This window comes from Cygnus olor, chromosome 11 (assembly GCF_009769625.2).
Source record: "Cygnus olor isolate bCygOlo1 chromosome 11, bCygOlo1.pri.v2, whole genome shotgun sequence".
NCBI lineage: Eukaryota > Metazoa > Chordata > Aves > Anseriformes > Anatidae > Cygnus > Cygnus olor.
The window spans coordinates 3,554,622-3,574,192 of NC_049179.1; the positions used below are offsets into that span (position 1 = coordinate 3,554,622).

The following is a 19,571-nucleotide window of genomic DNA, read 5'->3' on the forward strand; positions in this document are numbered from 1 at the left end:
TTACATTTGCATTAACTCCTCTGTGATTCCTCCTCTGAAATGTGTGCATATGCTGAGTCCATGTGAGATTCTACCACTGGCGCTTGTCATAAGAATTAAATCCCTCTCAAGCTTGTTTACAGCTCAGTACTTGTCATACTGCTCCCCTGAGCTTCATGGCTCACTGCTTTTTGTTGTTGTTGTTGTTGTTGTTGTTTTTCCTCTCTGGCTCTGTGAAAGATTTAATTTCTTTTTTGTTTATGTGTGTACTTACACTTGCAGGTGCAGAAAACAAAAAAATTGCTGTACCCAGATGTTTTGAAGCTCCAGTAACATACATTCAGCTGAAATTAAGGAGAAAAAATATATTAGATAAAAAACAACCATCTCATACAGTATTTTATAGCATATTTAATAAGCGTATCATGTTTCTTTGACATCAAGACTCTTGAATATAAGTTTAGGAAAACCAGAATATTCTACAGTTGCTGTCTTTATTCTTTTGCGAAGAGCTTTTTAAAGTCTGATGGTCCAATTACTCCTATTTCCAATTTTGCTAGTATCTTGTTGTAGTGGTTACAGACTCTATTATAAGTACAGCTACTGCACACCAAGCTGTCTTAATTCATTACTGAATTAGTCGAACCTTAAAGAGCTCGATCCAGATTCTCAGCCATACTTTGGAAAATATACTGTATCGTTAAAAAAATTACCCTCTTGCTTCTGCAGAAATAGGAGAAATTCTTGCCTGGATTGCCTGTAGAGACCTTAGTTCTTACATCTCAAATCACATCTAGTTCAACATGTCTACATTTCACAAATGCAGCTGGTTAACCTTGCAAATTCATTTACCCCACCACATATTCAAGCAGTCTATAAAAGGCTGCAAAGATGAATACGCTACTGTTTTATAGGCAACTACTGTAGCTATCCATACACGTGCCGTAATGGCTTGTCTGCTTCACCTTAACAGCATGTGCAGACACAGAATCTTTCTGCAATCAATAGAGTGGCTGCTAACTTCTTTGTTCAAGCTCAGTGCACGCATTAGGAATCTTTCCTTACATATACATGTTCCTAGTCAAATAAGTTTATTAGCACAATTATGTGCAGAACAAAATAGTTCTTGTAATTTTTTTGATCAGCATTTACATTATAACTTTTCTAGTCATGCACAATCTGTAACACAGACCTTGCTGGTGATGGTAATGGTAAAAATATAAGCACCTGAGCAGAATCCAGTGGAATTTTAAAGGATGCTGTTGTGAAACTTAAATGATTAGATCTGCTTTTCTTTTACCTCTTTTCAGCTTCAGTAACTTCCTCTATAGCTTCTACTGGGCAGTTAATGGAAAAGCCTGAACAGTTGCTCTGTGACATTACTGTACAGTCACAGTGTTCTGCCTACTGTTGCAGTGGGAAAGATAGACTGCTGGGCTCTTTTTTCTTCTTTTTTTTTTTTTTCCTTAATATCTGCATTTTTGATTTTGGTTCTCTGGTATTCTAGTTGTCACCAAAATAAAGACAATTCTTCCCCCAGCGAGGCTCAGTATGTTCCTGATCTTTGAACTGATTTGGCACAGTATTCAAAAGTTTAGGGTTATAAGAGAGGTGCCATGAAATTGGTGAGTATTAGGTCTATAAATACATAGAACTATTTCTTCTTTCTAAGTCTCCTTGGTTTTATACCTAGCTTTACTAACTTCACTATGCACAACTAAAATATACACTCTTAAACTGATGGCAAAAAAATAAAGATATGGTTCAGTAAACAATGTAGTAGAATAAGTCCATTTTCTATGCTAGGAGAATGAACACCAGGATAGTTAAACTGTTTTTTACAGCATCCTCAAAATTTGAAGCGCTGCACAAATAAAAAGACATTACTGACTGACTCCAGCAAACAAAGATTTTCTACTCTGTGCTTATTTTTTCAGCAGATTAAATAAAAGATAGATACAATAGTGGTTGAGGTGTAGGAAGCACTTTTCACCTACCCGGAACAAGATTTGGCAGTGAAATGTATTTAGCTTGATGGACAGGAATTAGCCGAGTTCAGAATGAGTGACCTTGTAAATTATTGACCTTTACCTAATTGGTGTACATTATATTCAAGAATATCAGATTACAGTCATGTCAAATTTTTTTCTGCTGTGAGGCCACAGATAACAGACAGTTTGGTCTGAAGCTGAACAGAATCTAATGTTTCTTGACAGAGTCCTCTACTCTCATTAACTAAAAGCAGAAACATTTTGCTTGTACATTCTTTGTTCCACTCACAGTAAAGTTCCTGTTTGCTGCTGCTTCTTATTGATCTTTTATTGCAATGATGCATCTAGACAAACCGATGACACTCTTCATTTGCTGATTTGTATCTTCTCCGGAGATTATCTTCAGCAGAATTCCTACCAGCTTTAGCACCGCCTACAAATAAGAGGATATACCTGTTATTGTAGTGAGACAGAAGTTTAGGGTGGATATATTTTACCCACTCTCATTTGGATAAGCAGGAGAACAACTTTTAAAGCATTTTTTCAGTTTATTTTACAGAGTTGACGGTCACATACAAAATGATATAAAAGAGATGCAATCAAGAAACTCACAGTTTAAGTGGATTGTAAGCTCTCTCAAACAATGTATTTTGTTATTACGGAAAGAACCAATGCATTTGTAAAGAGTGTGTAAACACATCAAATAATGAATGCATTAATCTAAACCACATACGATGTGAGAAGACAAAAAATATATTTTTATTACAGCCAAAATACAAGTGGCAGTTGGAGGTCACAGCATGTTAAAACACTGCTAAGCCACAGTTCCCTAGTGCAGTTAAATCACTCAGTACTAACTCACAGTCAGGAAAAAGAAAGGTGTCCCCTTTCATGCAGAACTCTGTTTTGGTTTAATTTCAACAATAATCTTTCCCATATATATAATACTGTCTATAGACAACTATGCTAGGAAGGGCCACCTTTAGCGTGGTGGAAATGCACAAGTCTAGCAAATGTTTTGAGAGCAAAGGTGTCTTGGAGAGGAACAATGTTTCCCAGAGCCCTTAGGTAGCCCCCACCTCACTAGCACAACCTGATTGATCACACAACTTATTATATGGAGAGAGAAGATGAAATCCTATTTCCCTCCAATGGGTAGCTCACCCGGCCAGGAGCATACTTTGATTAGCAGAATCCTCTAAATCAAGTATAGTGGCAATAGTACAACAATCTGTTTAGATAAGTTTGTGCTCAAAAGAGTGTAAGGATTGTTGCTGAACTCTACCCTCTGTTTAACATGATCAAAAATAAGTTGTTGTGTTTGTGTTTGTTTTTTTTTAAACTCTCCATATACATCAGGGAAAATAAAACCCAATTATATTTGCAATGTGGTTGCACATAAACAAGGTGTGCATGCGTGTGTGTACAAGGCAAACTTGTGGGAATGCAGTAACAGTTCAGTGTGGTTAAGACTTCACTTGACTTCCTATATCACCACCACTTACCCTCCACCAAGTTCAGCTTTTTCTGAGTTTCCTTTCAAGCTGAAATCTTCTAATTACTTATACTACTGGGATTCATTTTGAGTCCCTCCATTCTGTCCCAGATTTATTTAGTAATAACATTTCATTTATAAAGTAAATAAAAACTAAAGTATGAGTGATTAGTACCTTCCTGAGTGGCAGACTAGTTTTTATTTAACAAAATCCTATGCAAATAATATTTGAATTCAGAATCCATATTTAAAATGAATGTTCTGTAATTACAATAGGATATTGCAACATGCTTGCTTGGATAAACCAAATATATTGAATTTGCATACATCTAAAAACATATTACATGCATGCAAATAATGGAAGTTGTATTATGACCTTTAAAGACTACACTGAAAGTTGTATAGGTCTTACTCAAAAAAAGGCTTCCTCCTTTAGTGACAGCAGTTGATTGAAACTAATAACGTCTCTGGAGATCCAGCCATAATAAGCAGACAGTCTCACAGACCCAATAGCTTCATTACTTGCAGCTGGTTGGTATACTGAAAGCTCACTGTGCTTATTCCTCTTCTGGCAATGCCTTCCCTTGTCACAATAGAAATTTGTATACAATCCCCTACAGACTACTCCAAAAGCTTTATTTTTTAGGCTGTGGTTTCCCACAGTATAATAGTCCAAAGTGTGTCAAGATGCAGGCTTAGAAGGGAAGAGAATCATCTTTTTCACCTCAACTGTATCTGTGGCTCCAAGAGAAAGATAAACTTTAAGGTACACAGCCCTTCTTGGGGTTGTGAAACTGAAGCAACTGAAGCAACAAACCACGAAGTACAAGCTGGAAATAATTATTTTGAATTCTATTATGTTCATCAGTTCCACAGTTTGAGAGAGAAGGCAGGTGAAGAGCACAAACAGGCACCAGCTAGGGGAGAAACCAGGAAGGTCTTAACATCTACAGGAACGGCAAGGAAATCACTTATGAAATAGCCACGGATAAACTAAAAGTGGAATGATGACAAAATTCTGACTGCAATATTTATTTTAAATTTATGCTGTACTCAGTCCATTGTTGTTAATATCTATTAAAAGTTTTAATTTTACTTCCAGGCTCATCTTTCAAACACCTCTGATGAAAACCTTGCTTCTGATATTTAAAGACAATACCATTGTTACATCTGGTTTGATACCAGCACTACACTCTCACTAGTATTTTAAATATGCAAAGATAAACAGCTGCAAAGGGAAAGCATTACACTGAATAAAGCTGAGAAGAAGAGATCTGGGCAGAGTGGATTATTTTAGATTCCCATCCACAAGTAACTTGCATAATGTCTGCTGGGGAAAGAAAAAAAAAAAGGTATGTTTGCTGTATTTGAAATATAGGTTGTACTTCAATTTTCCTTTTCATCAACGAGATTGCCTTCTGAGGAGCCCGGTGGTAAATGGATTTCTTTTGTGGAATAGACAGAAGTTTTAGGTTATTAAAAAGTATGTTCTGCTTTAAGAATTTTATCTTACTACTTTAAATTGAGTCAATACTAAGTGCCAAGCAGGTATATAAACAATACAGGTTCAGTGCATTGAAGCAAACCTGGAGAAATTTCGTAGGTAAACCTCAAGAAAAGGTAAGTGATTATCAGCCTTAAAACAGAGGATGGCAGTCTGCCTTGATACTTCACTGCTGGGGTACTTATTAGCTTGCTATTTCAGAGAAAGGTCACAAAAAAGTTGCAAGCTATATTTTAAAGGATGTTTATACTAAGCATTAGTGCTAGGACACTCTTAGGAAGAATTGGCAGAACTTCATTATGTAGCAAAGATGAATAAAATGCTACTATTCACATCTTAATGTTAAGTCACTTCTTAATATATTAATATAAAACTGCATACATGCCACATGCTAACAACTTCTTTTTGGTTCCATCAAGGAAGATCATAAAAGCACTTGTCTCCTCTAGGACAACAGAGGGAATCCAGTACGTTATCTGGGAAAGAAAAGAGAGGACAGTCACACAACTACAAGAAAAGCTTCCCCACATCAGGATCTTTTTGTGAACTCTGATCTGATTAGCATATCTCAAGTTTTTTTGCTATCTTTCAGAGCCATTCAAGTCAACCTCACTACTTCCCCAAGCTACAATTTTAGGAACAGTAAAAAAAAAAACATCACTTTATCAGATAAAGCAGGTTAAACCACCTGTCCTGCATGTAACACGCTCATGATTAAAATTTTGAACTTACTTTTGCTTCTCTTCTGCATCTGTTGCTTTTCATCTCCATCCAACAACCTAAAAGTTGTTTATACATGAACCATCAAGAAAGATACATTCCAAGATACAAAGGATTGTGACAGGCAGAAAGAAGCCATCTAAATGATATTCAGGTGAAATGCAATGTATTTCTTAGATATATTTTATATATATCTTAGATATATTTCTTAGACAGAAAAATTGTACTCCATGCATAAGAATAAATAGACATAAAACATATTGACTGAGGAATGAAAGCCACATTTTCCAAGGCTGCTGCATCATCAGTATGACAAGACAATCTCCTTTGTAAAGATACCAGTGTATGCTATCCCATTCACCAAAGCTTTTGTTCCAAAGAAAACAGCTCTTTTAAATTAAATGCTTAATATTGAGAATTTAGTGAACTAAAATTAAAAAACCCTAGGTTTATTTACATTAACTTCATAACACAAGGCATTTGTTCAGCAATGGTCATTCTAAAAAAAAAAAATCCCCCACTTTAAATGCAGATACACAGATCAACATCACAGTTATTCTTGTGGTTGTCATAAAAACCTCAGCCTCTCTGAAATAACGGTTCAAACAGTAAATAAACTTCAACAAAACCAGCTCATTTTTACATCCATAAACACACTTTATAATGCCTTGCGGGCATAACAACTACATTAATCTCCCTCAAAAAGAAGTGTTTCACAGCTAAGTATTTTCCACATTTTCTTCTCCCCCTGCTCCTTTTTCTTTTTTATTAATATGTATCTGGTGCAGTACAGAAGAAAACAACAATTTCACATGCTTAGCTTGGATCAATAAAATGACTAAATACAAAATTTCAGTCAAGTGTTTTAAAGCTAGAACAGTGATCCAAAACCTAAAAGAACACAGCACGAAACTCTGCGCAACCTCTGTAAACTAATATGAAATACCAGTCAACATATTTTCATTTTTATAAAGCAGTGAACTAACAGAAATAATACGTAGTCAAAATTATACTTAGATACTTAATGCTCAAAGGAGATAAAGTGCTGGGCTTCATCACCACTGTTCCTTTGAGCTACATTAAAATTAGAGCAAAAGTTTTATTAAAAGCAAAAATCATTCGAGTAATCATAAAACATACTTACCAAATTTTTTATTAGAGGCATATTATATTAAGCATACATCAAAAATGCAGGTTGCAACTACACAAAATAAGCTCAGTTCACAAGCCTCAAAAATAAAACACTAATGAGAACAAGAAGAGAACAATCAGGTATAAAATCTGCTCTACACAAATTTCTGAACAGTCTCTTACAAAACTTTACTGTGACAGCGTACGGCCACAGTCTTTGGTGGAATATTAGTATACCTTAGAGCATTAAAAAAAATAATTCATTGCTTTCTACATGCTAGCATATAAATAGCAATGCTTACACTTGCAGAAAAGCTTTGAGTTTTTTTTTGGTTGGTTTTTGTTTTTTATGTAAGGTTTTGCAGAATAAAAAGTGTTACTCGGGATTCTTAACTCAGCCCTTCAGTTTCTAATGCCTTCTGTCACTAAAGCACCAGAGAACGTGACTTAACACCTATTGCCCAGGGTTCTTCTCTCTCCATTTCCAATAAGTACCTTAGTTATAAAAATGTTCTTGATGTTCTGGTTCTGCTAGGTTTTGCTTAAAATGGCAATTTGAAATACATCAGCCTATTCTTGGAACTCACTATGAACTATGATTCAATCTGATTATTTTCCTGGGTTTATTCATGCATTCTATGAAAGAACTGAATCCTAGGTAAGCCAAAGTTTCTTTCACAAACTGCACAAGACAAACTGAGGCATTTGCCATACTTGAGGAAGTGCCAAGTGACTGTACCATCACTGAGCATGTTCTATTAATTACAACAGCTTTCCATTAAATGCAAATAAAGAACACGTGTGGCATGTGACTTCCTTAAAAATACAAAGTTATATAAACAAAGGTGAAGTTGTTATCAAGCACATATTGTAAATGTCTTCAGAAGGGAAACAGTGATTCTAGTACGGATACCAAGAACTAACCTTAAGTTACTTTTTTTGGTAAGGCAAACTTCAGATAAAACGTCTTTCTAAATTCAAAGACAATGGTGGCACAGAATAACTACCAACGGCTGGATGGGAAAAAAAAACAAAACAAAAAAAACCTTTTACATCACTCAGAAAACAAAAAATTGAATTATGTGCACCAATTACATTCAAATAGCTCAGAATGCAGTCAGTGTTAATTGATCTTCTGGAGTGACATCAGTCAAAAGCACCAATTTAACTTAGCTCTAGGAAACCCACTGAATACAGGACGGAATAATTTTCATCATTATGCAACCTCTTCCAGCGTTCAAACAGCAAACAAATTACTTCAGATAGGAAAACTGCAATGGATTCTTAGATTTTCTCCTTCACAAAATAACATGCCACTGCTTTCATGATACATTTTATTGGCCTATTTAAAGTTATCCCATGGTCTTGCTAGAACAACCTAGTTCTCTCTCACCTCTTCCTTTGGAAGCGCTGGTATTTCATGTGTGTGTGATATTTCATTTGTGAGTTTATGGCCTAACATTACTGTTTTAAGAGATACGGATTCTCTACATGGATTGAAATAAATAAGGGTTTACATATTAAATATCTGAGAATACATATATATTTTTGTCAAATACTCAGGTTTTTAAATTTTTGATTTTCCAAACTTTCTCAACAGTAGCTTTCAAACTATACATTTTTCATTCACATTTGTATTATTAAAATGGTAAACATTTTAAAAATTTAATTGCATAATAAAAGACAAATGTGAGGACATTACGAGCAAGTACCATACAACTGGCTCCACCTGAAGTTAACGTTTTCCAACACCACATATCAGATTGTTATTCAAAATAATTAACTGGCATGTAAAAATTAATATTCATATTAAAAATAGTACAGGTTTCTCTTGGTTTATATAAACACAGGAACTCCTTCAGTAACATATGCACCAAGTTCTACAGCTGGTTTAGAACTCTGCAATACCCTTTTTGGAATGCTGTGTTTTATAATCACTCATGCCTACAAGCATGAAGACACTAGACCTGTTCATACTACCTCAAATTAAAAAATTCACTACAACTTTTAAAGATCAGAAGAATACTGCAACTTATTGTTCTCAGCTTTTTCACTTGTTTCTTATTTGGAGTTCTTAAAGCAGCAGATCTTGGAGAGCTGTGACTATGTAAGCCATTACACTTTTCTTTCTAAAAGGCTTCTAAACCTGCATGGATGAAAATTAAGAAGCACTTTAACATCTGATTCATACAGCTTTTTAAGAGTTTGAAGCCATTTTTGAGATGTGGTTTATTTAGAAGTTCCAACAATGAGCTGAATGGTCTCTAAATTTTAATACTGTTGCTAATTAGACCCATTTAGCAGCTAAGCCTAGTTAACCTAAAAGGACAGAGCAGACTTCAGTAGCATGTTGATGGCCCAGAAAAATATCTTTATATAATCTGGAAAAGTTGGCGCATCTAACCACAATATACAGCTACAAAAATACGCTTATGCATAGGCACTTGCTTATTTCAAAAAATCACTTACGTGTCAAATTCAGAATTTTGAAATGAAATAATTTCTGGAATCTGCTAATAAATCTTTTTTTAAAAAGGTGGGAAGACTATGCCCAAAGTTACAAGCTGAGCAATAAAATTATTCACAAAGACAAAATTTTGTTGCAAATATTTACTCAAAAAGTAATAATTTACAGCAGTGCTTTAACAGCTGTTCAAACATTTAACATTCATTAGAAATAAAACTAAGTCAAAAGCACGTTCTGAATGTTTCAAATGGAGCAATGAAGTCCTAAGAGCAAGCTACTGTTAGTCATTTGCATTCCTATACCTAGCTGCTAGCTATAAAGAAAAAAAACAACCCAAAACCAGCAGCTATCTTTCTGTACATAACAGACTACAAAAAGTCCTGAAATCGAACTGTACATTCCTATGCTCTCGCGTCCTTTTTGTAACAGTTAGCATTTAGCAGCTGCAAAATGGCAGAACGTATGCCAGCTGGTATTTCCAGTTTGGGGTTTTCCTTCTTTCTGCTTAAAACAATTTTTACATTAAACCATACTTTGGTTTGACTTACAGACCATTCCTATGGGTCTACTACTAAGAATATTTAAAACAATGGTAAAAGCCTAACAGCTACAATACTTTCAGCAGTATGTCCTACTTTATACAATTATGCTCGGTTATTTCTGCACAGCCTGCACATTGAAAACCCCACAAATATATATATTTTGTCATAGTATTTCCACTTTCACTGAAAGTTTATTAAGGTAAGCTTACAGTCTGGCAGGATTACACCTGTACAGAGGTGCATAGATTCATACAATTCTGTTTACATGCTTTTACAGACAGGAATGTGACACCAAATCCAAAGGTTTATGTTTACCCAATTTATCAGTAGACCAACAACCATTGCTACAAGTGTGCTCCACTTCAGCATCAGAACTGAATTCATACTAAATTCCACCATTTCACTTAAGGATTTTTAAAAATCTTTTCTTGACTAGCAAATCACTTTATGTGAGATTAAAAAAATAAAATTTATTCCTCCTTTCAAATGTTGGTTTATTAAGATATACCACACAGAAGAGACAGGCAGACAAATTGAAATGTGTTACCTTTCATAAACTTAGTTAATTTAGTTGTACATACATGTACATGCTACCTTCATATGCAAAGTTTCCCTGCTGTGCCTCTTTCTCTCTCTCAAAAAAACCCTACGAGCAACCATGAGCACACTTGTCAGGAATGGTCCATGGTGTTCCTACCATTATCTATAATAAACAATAAAATGAACACAATTTCAGCTTGTTTCATTTTCATCTGTCTTGTTCACAGTTGTTTCCATTCTGTTGGGACTGCTTTCTTTAGAAGTCTCGTCTGTTCGTTCAGAGGGTCGTTCAGCTTTCTTTGATGAAGGTGCAACGTTACCTTTCTGAAGAATTTCAGTCGCTTCATGCTCTAGCACCTCTGATGGAGTCAAAGGCTCCAAATGAATACTGCCTTGTTCACTAATGTCTGAACTAACGGATTCAGGTTCATTTCTTTTTCTCAAGAACTGCTCAAAACTAACATCTTCACCCAACGTTAGTTTTAAGTCCTTTGCGTTCATTGCTGAAAGTGTAGTTTCATCCAAGTTTTGTACTTCAGTCTGGTCAGTCAAGACACCATCATCTGAACTTTGGCAAGTTTTCAACTCACTTTCACCATGAATACATTTTTGTTCTTTGTCTACTAATTGTTTGCTACTATCTGAATCACAACAAGCTCCTTTCTCATGCAAAGAATTCTTGGAGCTATTGTCATGGAGTTCCAAATTGGGAACATTTTTTGTATCTGAGAATGATGAGTTTTCTTCATTCTTTTCAACCGATGCAACTTTTTTAGTTTGATTTCTATTGCATTCTTTTGTTTCCTCTGAAGACTCATGCTCTTGTTTGCTGAAAAAACAAAACATGTTATTTTTATAACAGCTAAAATAAAGCAACGCATGGCTGTGCTCTGCAAAGTGACACTCAGAGTGGTATTGCAGATTTCCCATTTGGTATTTTCATAGCAAGATGGGCCGAATTTAACAAGTCCATTTTTCTTAACCATTTACAAACTCAGCCTTAGTACTCTTCAATTCTTGCATTTCATCTCCAGAAATGAAGGTTAAGTTGTTCCCTTCCTACAATGTAGAACTTTTCAAAATACAGCATTAAGTTCCTCTTTGATGCAGATGTCGATACAGCTATTTGGGAATTTCTGTTGATGATGTACAAATAAAAGAAGCCAGTTCATACCTTTATGTTGCCAAATTAACTCTGCAGTACTAATGGCAGTCAGGAGAAAAAAGAATAATTGGAAATCAACCTTAATTTAAATCTAACATTTAGTGGAGCAGCTAGAAATTTGAGAATTCATTAAAAAAGTAAATCTGTGAGGACTATTTTTCAGAGTAAAACTGCATGTTGATTAAAAATAGGAAGGAACAGTACTGACTCATACAAGTAAGAATGAGAATCTTATTGTATAATAAGATATAAAACACAGTGTATGAACTTTTATACAAAGTAGCTGCAGTTTAAGTCTTGCATTATCTCAATAAAGCCACATGCAGTCCTCTAGGGTTATTAGGGAGTGGGGAGAATAAAATTCTCCAAAGAGACTGAACTGTATATTTCAGACGCCACCTCTACCCATAAAAACATCTAGTCACATGCTATACACAATTTGCTTATGTGTTTATATTATAAGAGTCAAAATCCTAAATTCTACTTTCCGATATTTCTTTTTATTTGTTATAGGAACCACTGGCTTCTCTCGTTATTTCAATGAGGAGCTCTATTTTTGCTGTGAAGATTCAAGTTTGGTAAAAACATCATTCTAAACCCATTCAATTTTTTTTTTCTGAATGAGAAGTAGCTCTAATTACCTTAAATAGTGATGTTGATAGACAAAAAAACAAACAAAAAAGAGAAGGATTGGAGGGGAGATGAAAGAATGAGTTTGATTTCAGATATAAATTCTACATAGGAAGTGAAATTAGGGGTAAGTACATCTCCCAGTTTAACTTTTGAATCTGAAACTTGAAAATAGTCTGAAACTTGAAAACAGTGACACGCAGATAAGAGATGCAACAGATAGTATCATCAAGTATCTTATTAATCAAAAAATCATTAGTACTTTATTTCTTCACATGGTTTTAAACATGATTTGAAATCACTTCTGACTAAATCCACCTTTAACACTGGATGAGCAACAGACAGTTCAAAGACTTTTACAAGGAATAACCAACTACCTGTTATCAAGTTTTTACATTATATTTTCACGCTGAGAAGTCTAACCATGTTTTCCTAGTGATGTAGGAAGTTAAAACAATTCAAGTGATTCACCTATATGCCAAGTGATGCTGAGCTGCACAGAAAATGGTTAGTCTGGTCCAGGTGCTATATGCTGCAAACATTCATAAGTCTGTTTTCAAGCTTTACTTTCACTTAAGGAGGATAATTCAGAAATATTCTATTTCCTACTTAGAATTTATAACACAGGAATATTTTGAGCAGGGATAACTGACTACAGAAACACTGTTGAATTCTGAAATCTCACTGGCCACTGAAGTAGTCAAAATAATAATTTTCACCCTGTTTCACCAGTTTTTCATTCATAATAAGGAATTAACTCAAGGGACAGGTCAACCTTTATTAAATTACAATTTGCAATTACATATTTGCTACCATTGCCAGACAGAGGCGTTTTTTTTTCTTTTCATTTATTGTACTAAAACAATAAATAACAATTGCCAATAGACGACTTTTCTATCCAAATTCTTGTCCTCCCTCCTAAACTCCTAGAAAAAGTGGAAAAAGTGTAGTATCTGAGAGAAAACACAAAACTAGGTTCTAGCACAGGAATCACCTCTCAGAACCACACAACAGCCATGGCTAACATAATTAGCCTTACTTCACTTACTCCTAATTACCATACCTGTTCCAGAAAAACATTTAGCTATACAGAGCCTTAAATTCTAGTAAATATTTAGAAATGCATTCACATGAAAATCCAGTCAACTGTTTATGGAAGTGTATATACATGAGCTACTTTAGCTACTACTTTTCAGTGAGCATCCTGAGGGCAAGGAGTAGTTGCAGAGTTAACAAGCACAATATTATGCTTTACCTGGCCAGTTTTGAACACAGGTATGCAAAAAATATGGGTTTAAATAAAGGGATGACTAATACCTCATCAGCACACACAACAGTGTTTCCACACTCTGAATCCTATATGGATTACATGTATGTACACACACTTTTCACACTGAGAAACTCCTCAGAAGGACAAACCTCCCTTAAAGTCTCAAGGGAACCCATCACAAACTCCCTCACCTTCTAGTAATCAAACCCCCAGCTTTGACCAAACGAAGTCTTCTCACTGTAACTCATTTTTGGTGAAGCATGGGAGGTGGGGGAATGGGAGGAAGAAAAATCTTTATATATTTATTTCTCATGTAGAAAAAAAAAGCTGTCTCTTACCAATAAAACAGAGTATAAAAACCAATTGAACAAATTTTTGCACAGCAATAACCATCATTGAAACAAATATCCAGAAAACAGTGATATTTTATTGCTAGACACATCGGTAAGCTCATTTAGATTGACCAGTTCTTCAACGAAATAATTTCTCTCTGCTGAGAACTGCTGATGAATAAGCAAAACTCAGCAGCTGTGATGCACTAAAACCCGCAATAAAAAAAATAAATCATATGGGATTTCAAGAGAACATTCTGTTAGTAGCTGAAAAAGAACAGCCTTCTAACTAATATTTGAATGAAACGCTCTACTCTACATGCAAACAGCGGATACAGTGTAAGAACACTAGAATTTCAGAGATCAAGAATACCTGGAAAATGTAAGAACAACAACTGTATATAGAAATTGTATACAGTATATAGAAACAAGAATTTCGGTGGTTAGAATACAAAATCTGACTGTTCTTTGATAAATCAGTGAATTGAAGTTTCTAAAGCATGACATCACCATGGCTACAGAATATCATATCTGGGCTATACTAAAGAACTAGCTTGTGTATTGCCTGTATGAAGCCTGGCTTTAGAATAAGACTACTTCAAGGGACTAGTGGAAGAGACAGCTTTGAGAACAAGAGATGAATCTACTAAGTGAAAATGCACACACATACCAAGCTAGAGATGGCTAGAAATTAAGAGGATTTTTTTTCTTTTTTTCTCATTATATAGAAAATGTAAGATCTGGGGGCCAAGTGAGTCTTAGGGAAGTTCAGCTCTGCATACGTGTGTGTTTTGTTTTGAAATCCTACTACGCTTGAAGTTTTTTGCTGCAGTTTGCTACGCATATTCACTTAATGTTATTTAGATCATTAGTATTTTTTTATATTAAGTTTTTAAAAACATTCAGGAAAAAATATTGCAATAAAGAAAATCATACAACTTCAGAACAGAAGTATGAAGTGACACACATCTGCATACATGGTAGTTGCATGCAGACCCTCAGTCTGTGGGCTGTACTTAGAGGTAACAAAATCAGTACCGTGGTTACATTTACATTAACATTTTGGTATGAAACAACAGCATGGTTTTGAGGCAAATTCCTTGACTGCTCCCACATACTGGTTTGGTTTACAGAACTGCTCTGGTGTATGGAAGGTGAGGAAACTGAATTGGAAGCTCTGATCCATGCGTGCACCAACCATGCTCCAACTCCTAATGGAGTCCTCCAGAACCCAACCAAGAATGGATGTTTCACACAGCTCTAAAGTATGTGCACTGCATGGGCATTCTGTCCCGGGAACGCCAGATTGGCCCAAAATAATGCCTTCACACCACAAGGCAAAGATGTAGGTTTCTCAGAACCAACTGCTTTGATCTACTCATCTGCTCCTACAGGACTAATTACTTGTTAATATCAACATAGCTATGTTGGCTTAAAAATTTTTAAAAAGTGTTTGAGGACTGAATACCTCTGGCGCTAGAGCTACAATACTCTAGATGTCTGTCTTAGAGGTCATAAAAATCAACGAACATATCAAATGAATAGTTTTAGCAGGAAACACAGAACAGGTTTATAAATTAAAATGACTTTTATCTACTTAAATACAAGGATAGGAGAATGTAGCACATAATATTCAATTAGAATTACAATGACTGTTGACCGATCTGTAGCTTAAAGATGAAGTTAGGTTCTAATACCTGAACCATTTTAGCCTCAATTCTTCAGTATGCATTTTAAATGAAAGTAAAATTTCAAACGATTTGCCACACTGCATGAGACTATAATAAAGAAAGAAAAAAAACCAAACCCTTTCTAAAAAGTGAAGTAACCTACAGAGACTCTGAAAGCAGACAGTTTTCCCTTTTATTTTTAAAGCTCTCTAAGTGCACCTATAAAAAATAACTGTAGTCATGTTTTGACTATGCTTTTCAAGGTTAAATTTGCATCAACAATTGTGAAAGACTACTAATTGGCAGAGGAGATTTCAGGCCACAGGACCTGAAGTAGTAATTTAGATTGATTACATGATGTATAAGTCTGCCCGCACTGCATGCCCAAAGCAATGTATTAGATCTCAGTTATTTTCCCAAACTGACATTAAAAATCCACAATTTCAATTCTATTTTACATAGATCGGTAATTGGTACAGTTACCCAACAAATTAAAGCTAATAGTTTTGTTGAGTGTGCTTTCTAGAAACAATATGGGTCATGACACTGAATGAATCCCCATGAACTAACATGTTGGGCTGTATGTTAAAATTGCTTTCTGTTTTCCTGGAAATACTGTTAATTCATACTCAGTACTACACAAAATGCTTCTTTTAACACTCGATACAATTTATTTCTTGTTTTATGAATTTTGACTAATTTGCAGTTCAAGCATTACTAAGAACACATTTTGACATTTAGAACCTAAATTCTATGTGCCTTGTTGAGTAAATACATTATGACTGCCGTTCAAAAATTTTTATCGCAGAAAATATACATTATGAAAATATCAATTAAAATACTTTCACCCAATTACCTGAGAAATAACACAGCATGTGTTATTTTGCGTACTTGAATTTCAAGATGTAGCTGTTCATTATATTTACCTTTTAAATGTTGGTGTTTCTGTTTTTCCTTCAGATAAACTAGGTCTTGAAATTTTCTGTAATAATTAATGATATTTCTTTTATTTTACATCCATGACCAATTGATTACAATAAAGTTGTAGAAACAAATTCACACCAACCTTCTCATACATCTGCTAGGTAGTAAAAATCCTTAAATATATAATATATAATAAATATATATATATAAAATATAATATATAATAATATTTAAGCGACAAAATTAAGTTGTTTATTTTTTTTGGTCTGAGTATAACTATTTAACTATTAAGTGAATTCTGGTTTTACAATAAGAGGTTACTGTGTGTAACCTCTTAAATATTTAAAAAATGCATAATTAGTTTTATATATTATTAGTATATTTCTCCCCACAGAGATGGTGTATTTTATTTCAATGAAGACAAATTATTCAGCTAATATTTTGAAGTTGTATGTTAAAGTTATTGTCTTCTAAAATACCCTTTACAATACTTCTGTCATACTTTGTTACATTTCTGTCCTACAAAACTCATATGATCCATACTAAGAAACACTTTTCAACTTCAAATTATTGTACTCTCCATGCCCTTCCCTACATTTTGGAGATTATTGATCTGTATTCGTCTAGCTGGCCTACTACAGAACCTCCTTCTCTACACACCATCGTCCTCTGCTCTGCCCAAGGAACTCTGAGGAAAGGAAGACTTCTTGGCTTAGCTCTCTGAATTTTATACACTATATTCTAAACAACCTGAATCATCAATTTATATTTTTGGTTCTTCAGCACCCTGCTTGTTCTTTGACCTCCTGCTACCTATTCCCACAGGTCAGGGTGTACACTGCACTTCAGCTGACTCCACATGACAGAGGAAAAAATGATGAACATAGTTAATGCAGTTACTGGCAGATCCTGACAGGGTTGATGAATAAAATGTCAAGCACCTGCATGCATCAAACTAGCAAGCACTCCATGGGATCTTGGAAAAAAATAACCAGAAGTTCCCCAGTGAAAGGCAGCTCACCTTTCTGCGAGATCCTGGTTCAGACTTCATGTCCAACCTGAGAGCTAACACCAAAACGCCTGTTTTGTCTGTATTCTCCACCTTCTCCAACCATGACTATGGTGGTTTTCCATGCCTTTTTTTCATCCTTTTTTGTTGTATTTTTTAATGAAAACCAAAATTATGGAACATAATTTTGTGGAAAAAAAAATACAAATTTCATAAACATGTGGTTCCCATTAAGCTTGCAGGAAATGCATTCCAAACCTTGTATGTGATGCAAAAGTATGAAAGATGGAAAGTAAAGGCAAAACACATCTAAAGTGGTAATGGAATCTATGGACAGAAACGATGCTACTATTTTTGTTTCAGAATCCTTTTGCTGAACAGCACTGAATAAAGATGGACAGGCTTATCACACTGCTACATAATCTTTGCTTCTGATACAAAACTCTTCCACTTTAGAGAATACGCAAGCAACATTACAAGAGAACTCTTTACTAGGTCTGAGGACTTCTCTTGCTCTCTAACTGGATGGAATTTCCATAACAAATTGCCCTTTTAGAAAGCCAACACAAAAGACAACTTGTTACACAAGAAAGTTCTGTAAAATCTAAATCCAAAGACGATGTTTTTGCAAAAAGTTGTGTATATACTGTGAGATCATCTAGCTTTCTGTTAGGCAGAAAGCATGAGGAAATTTGTACACATGGCTAGAAGGAAAGGAATTCAGGCCTAAAGAGGCATTTCCAGAGATTTTCCTCTATAAAGAAATGCAAATAAAAAAGTCAAAAAGTTACAGTTCAGAATCAACATTTACACATTTCTCAGGTTATATTTCAGGTCAATTTCTGGGTTCACTGAAGATACATACACAAGGCAACTAAACCATTCCTTCACTGGAATCTGGCATACAAATCAACCAAATGGGACTGACTAAAATTTTGAAATCGTTGTGTGGCAGACATAATAAAGATGTCCCTCCACCACTGCGATACCTTTTTGTGGTAAAACACAGAAAGCTAGCTCTTTGCACTATGCATATCTTCGGAACCCCATGAAATAGTAGTGTATGTATAGTTAAAATAGAATTGTCTTGCATCTTCAAACTAGTTACGAAGTTCAGAGATATTGTTTAGACTGTGTGGAGAAAAGACATTACTTCCAACTTAGCTTCTCTCTCTAGAATGGAGATTTTGGTCTTTAACCTAGTGGATAATGAATTAAGATTCAATGTCTTCAATAGTGTATGGTTAAAACACAGATAAAACGGATGAAGATGCTTACAGTATGAAAGCAACTTGGTAATCTGAAATCAGTTTACAAAGCTTAAACTTCATTTTGAGCTTAAATGTACTTCAGAGCTCCAGAAGAGCGTTTCAAGATTTCAGAATGTATTATTATTGGCTATACAAAAATTATAAGATAAATTTGTTTCACGTAACCTGTTCCAGTTGTATCACCTCATGAATATCAGAAGTCGTAAGAAAGTTACTGGTACTTTTATGGTAGAATTTACTGCAATTTTATGTGAGGAATAACCTCCTCCTTACCATAAAGGCCTTTTAAACAAGAACTGAAGATTTAAGACCCGAAGTGATAAATTTGTTGAAACGTAGTCTTTAAGAAGTGTATAAAGCTACACTCTGAGCCAGATTATTTATTTATTTATTAAACATCTACCACAACCCAACTACCCAGAACAAAGTTGCAGTTTACTTACAGGGCAATTGAAAAACTTTGCAACTGACCTCCAACTGCAACTTGGAGGAGATGCTTCCTTCAAAATACCTTCACGGGTACAGTCCATATATTAGATGAGCTATTAATTATTTAAATCTATTGACTTCTAAAACCACATTAATTAAACAACTTATCACAACATCACTAAAATTGATTTTCTGTGTTTATATAAGTAAATGCTACTGCAGAGATAGCAAGATGTATGTCTCCTAAAAAAACTTGTTAAGCCATCACTTCTAGTATAAAATCTAACCTTTCAAATATTTCCTATAAAAAACTGAACAACCCCCTCAAAATTGGCAATGCCTGTATCATCTTCGTTATTGCTGCATTAAAGGCAAACACTCTGCTGCAGTACAGTGCTGCCTCTGTTATATTTAAATAATGTTATAAATCATAAATTAAATTATTCATGACCTCACTGAGTGTTAATGGCTGTCTGCAAATTACAACATGCTTGACAGAAGA

At 34.8% G+C, this 19,571-nt stretch overlaps 1 protein-coding gene across 9 annotated transcripts in view; it reads right to left on the minus strand.

Annotated features, from left to right (window-relative positions):
- Nucleotides 1–6,826: 6,826 nt before the first annotated feature.
- Nucleotides 6,827–19,571, minus strand: part of ZNF280D (zinc finger protein 280D) — a 51,298-nt gene continuing 38,553 nt past the window's right edge. For 7 of the 9 annotated variants that reach the window (XM_040570666.1, XM_040570665.1, XM_040570663.1 and 4 more), the window contains one exon: nt 6,827–11,198. In XM_040570666.1, the coding sequence (XP_040426600.1) occupies nt 10,562–11,198 (637 nt within the window). In that variant the 3' untranslated portion in view covers nt 6,827–10,561. The remainder of the gene's footprint in view (nt 11,199–19,571) is intronic. The other 2 variants (XR_005823487.1, XR_005823486.1) reach the window with 1 other exon arrangement.